At 39.1% G+C, this 4,249-nt stretch overlaps 1 protein-coding gene across 1 annotated transcript in view; it reads right to left on the bottom strand.

Moving 5' to 3' along the window:
* Positions 1-2,617: 2,617 nt before the first annotated feature.
* LOC101295791 overlaps positions 2,618-4,249 on the bottom strand; it is a 2,347-nt gene continuing 715 nt past the window's right edge. The window contains exon 4 of the mRNA XM_004295294.1: positions 2,618-2,856. Within this exon, the coding sequence (XP_004295342.1) occupies positions 2,618-2,856 (239 nt within the window). The remainder of the gene's footprint in view (positions 2,857-4,249) is intronic.

Below are 4,249 nucleotides of genomic sequence, written 5' to 3'. Positions count from 1 at the left end.
GGAGTCGGATTGTGTGACGATGGCGTCTGACGGATCTGCATGGTGGTGGCTTCGGATCGACGGATCGGAATGTGTAGATCGGCTACATCGCTCCTCAAGGAGTAAGATCCAAGGTCGAGGTTGATTTCTCCGAGGTTAGGGTTTAATTCTCCGTCTTCCTTCCTCTGTATCATTGACTATCTATATATGTGTTTGTATGTGATTGGGATTTGTTTGAGTTTGCAGTACAAAGAAGAATACAAATGTGCGGCTGGGTATACCGAATCCAAACTGTGGGCATGCACCTTGTTGATCGAAGAGAATAGCTAGGTTGCAGTGTTGTGATTTCTTGTGAATTAAGTGCAGTATGTTGCAATTCTGTTCTCAAAATATATTTCTGCTCAAGTTATAAGTTTCTTTCATGTGTGATTACAAGTATAGCATTAGTTATTGATTTCATTTTTGTGTTATTGATGTATCTATCAACGGGTAAGACAACAAACATGTATATTAGAGGGTAATAAGTCGGTTACTGAGGGTTAGTAATTTGGTTACAGGGGGTCAGTAACTAGTTACTAGGTGTCAGTAACTGGTCAGTGAGGGTCAGTAACTGTTTACTGGGTGTCAGTAACTGGTTAGTGAAGGTCAGTAACTGGTTACTAGGTGTCAGTAACGGGTCAGTAACTGGTTATTGGGTGTCAGTAACTGGTTACTGGGTGTGAGTAACTGGTCAGTAACTGGTTATTGGGGGTCAGTAACTGGTTATTGGGTGTCAATAACTGGTTACTGGGTGTGAGTAACTGGTTATTAGGGGTCAGTAACTGATTATTGGGTGTGAGTAACTGGTTACTGGGTGTGAGTAACTGGTCAGTAACTGATTATTGGGGGTCAGTAACTGGTTACAGGGAAAAATCCGGTGACCGGAATCCGGCAGTCGGAAAAAATCCGATGACCGGAATTCGACGGTCGGGGAAATTCCGGTGACTGGAGTCTGAGGTTTCGGCCAAGTCTTTTCATGTTGAAGAGGTGGGGGCAAAATAGGCTTAAAATAATATGGTTTGTTAAGACTTTAGTAAAAATTTGTGCATTTGGACATAAAAATGGTTACCTTATATTGGAATAGGCTAATGCAAAAGATTATCATTGGAATGGGAAGTAAGAGGTTTGAATTGGTACTAAATGGACATTTTCCTTTTTAGTAACAATGTCTAATATATTTTTGTGGAATAAAATTCAGTATTTACTTTCAAAATAGATATATCAAATATATTTTCTTTAACTATAAATGAAAAAGAAAAGAAAAAGAGAGTCGTAAAATTGCTCTAGGTTTCTTAACTCTAAATAAGATTTAATGATAAATCAGATGAGGTCCTCTCTCTTCTCTCTCTTTCTCGCCCTAATCCATCTTACCTTCTCTGATGGCGGCGAAGGTGGATCTGTTGAAGACAACCCAGGTCGGATTCATGCATCGGGGCGGACAGAACCACCTTCTCTCTCCCTCCTCCTCTCTAGATCACGGTCGAAAGGGTGGCAGCAAATTCATTTTGGGATTGGTTTCATCAATCAGCCAAGATGGTTATTGTGGGTGACGACCCTTGGCGGCAGGATTACTGGTGGAGGGTTAAGCCGGGTTGGCTGACTCGATCTGATAGTGATTCTGGTTTCGGTGGATTAGCTGGGGTTCCAGATCTTGGCAGTGACCCTACTGTTGGGAGTTTTTCCGGTGGTGGTTTTTGCGTGGGCTTGTCTGGTGTTTCTTATGGCGGAGGCGATGCAATTGTCGAAGGCAGCCAAAGGAGCACGACGGTTTGGCCTCGGCTTGCTCTGGGAGTGGCTGTCGACGGCGGAGATGGAGTGTCAAGGTTGGTGTGCAAGGCGGCGTTGGAAGCTCTGCTAGGGTTTGGAGAGTGGATTGGGCTTTGGCCTCCAAGGCGTTTGCAAAGACTCTGGACCGGTTAGGTTAAAGATTCTGCTGGGGGGTCTGCGTGGGGGGGGGGGGGGGGCACCTCTCAAGTATTCTCAAGAATAAGTTAGTTAGCTCTTCAATAAAAGAGGTTTTATTTAGAATTATTTGGTTACTCGGTTACTTGCTACAATTTTAAAGGTGCAAAGCATATAGTTTGCAGCATAGAATTTACTTAGGGTCGTTTTCTTAGGTAGTTTGCATGATTTAATATCTAACGTCTGCTTGTGAGGGTGTTTCGTGTTCATGTTGTAATCTGACTTTTAGTTATCAATATATTCATAACTAACGTCTATTTATCAAAAAAGAAAAAAATTCTAAACAAGATCTAGTTTTTTTTATTTTATTTAATAGCTCAGCAAACAGTACAAGGAGTAACACAGATAGGGTCCAACATAAATGAGTTACTCCCTATGAGTACTGAAAGTGCCCACTGCACCTAGGACCCTAATAAACAAAAATACATTCACTTTCTAAAAACAGCTTATAACACTTTTATTTCAACAGACTTGATACACTTAGTAGTATGATTAAAAGGTAAGATAAGTAGGTAACTACCAAATAAGTCGAGTCTGCCTTGGATCTAAAGCTTAGATCTTGCAAAACCCACATAAAAGTGAGAGCCAACATAAAAGGTTTTCACTTCGACAAATATAAGCCTAGCATGCCCAAAACTCACAAGTCACAATGAGTCCAGTCCCACTTGAGTTCACACAAGCCATCCTCAAACCTCCTCACAAGCAATGGCCCCGCCAGCCACCAATTAGCCTCACCACCATCAGAATATCCAACATCGCCGTTGGAAGATTCAACACCATTATCGTCTTCGGAGATCCAATGAATCCTTGGAACCCGTTCTTCCTTAACACATGAAGCACGAGTACACACCCCATTGCCTGCAATAGATGTTGCTTCTGTAAATGACGAGATTTAAAATAAATACATCAATAGCTTGTGTTAGGTGAAATGAAGTACATATAACCATTGGAAGTGTTTTACCTTTACCAACTCAAGCTGAGGTTGGATACGTACAGTTCTTTATGATCAATCTCATTCCCTAATCGTTATATCAAAACCAAGGTTATGATCAATATCTTTCCAAGTTTAATATAAGAATCAAGAACAAGTGCTTCATAACAAACATCATCACGGGTTCATGTATACAAGGTAAACCTCGAGGGAGAGGATCAGATAACTATCGGAAATAGTATGCACAGGTTGCCGGATATACTAGATACGACACTTATTTAGATTATATGTTTAATTACTTTATATTATAGAAAATACACAGAAAAAATTATATATTAACTTATAACATATAATATGATATATAATGTGCATGCAACACTTACTTGGCTGTCGATCAGATAAATTGGAACATCGTTCATGTGCATATCACCAACCTTGCGCGTGCACTGGAGTGGAGCTGAGCAAACATGGCCAAACCGTTGGCATGTTGCTACCTCAGTAGTTTACAGATTGCAAGTATGCATTGATATAGAGGGCGTTAATATATTTTGTCGAAAACCAGCTATAAAAATTAGTTAAATGCATTCTCTGGTTCTTCATATTAAGGCTTGGCTGCAGGGATCGATTTAATCTGTTGATTAAAACATATTTGTAGGAGATCAAATTTTTCTACAGATAATAAGCTTGCGCATTTTTGGTGTCACACTGAAGATATTTGGTTTAACTATTTGCCATCTGTGTCCTGACTATTGAGTTTTCATTTGAAATAACAGGGAAAGACTGCCATTTAAGTTCTGTATTGTAATTTTTTTTTCTTCATAAAAAGAACATACATATGTTATTAGTTGACACATCTGCACCTTCATCTCATACACTAATGAACCTTCATCTCATACATCAATATAATTAACTCTTCTTTTGATTACATCTGCACCTTCATCTCATACACAAAAATGATGAGTTTTGGTCTGCAAGTAACTCCTTAATTAACACGTCCAAGTAGACAAGGATTAACTCATAATAGAGTCAGAAATACAAAATTAAAGTAAAATAGCAGAAAAATATTGGTGAAAGAGAGAAACACGCATACAAGTACGTGGGAGAAGCTACTATCGATGAACAACATCAGGGCATTAGATTCCTGAAAGATGATGGAACTAGCTAGAAACATTTCAAACTGCTGGTTCATAAAACCAAACAAGTACACAACATATATATATATATATATATATATAGCTTCATAAAACGAAACAGGTACACATGATAAATTCAAGCTACTACATGAAAAACTTGATTGCTATTTTCAAGTACTGCTCATGATCGTGGAACATCTCCTAA

This window comes from Fragaria vesca, linkage group LG3 (genome assembly GCF_000184155.1).
Source record: "Fragaria vesca subsp. vesca linkage group LG3, FraVesHawaii_1.0, whole genome shotgun sequence".
Classification (NCBI taxonomy): Eukaryota; Viridiplantae; Streptophyta; class Magnoliopsida; order Rosales; family Rosaceae; genus Fragaria; species Fragaria vesca.
This window is presented reverse-complemented; position numbering and strand designations above follow the sequence as displayed.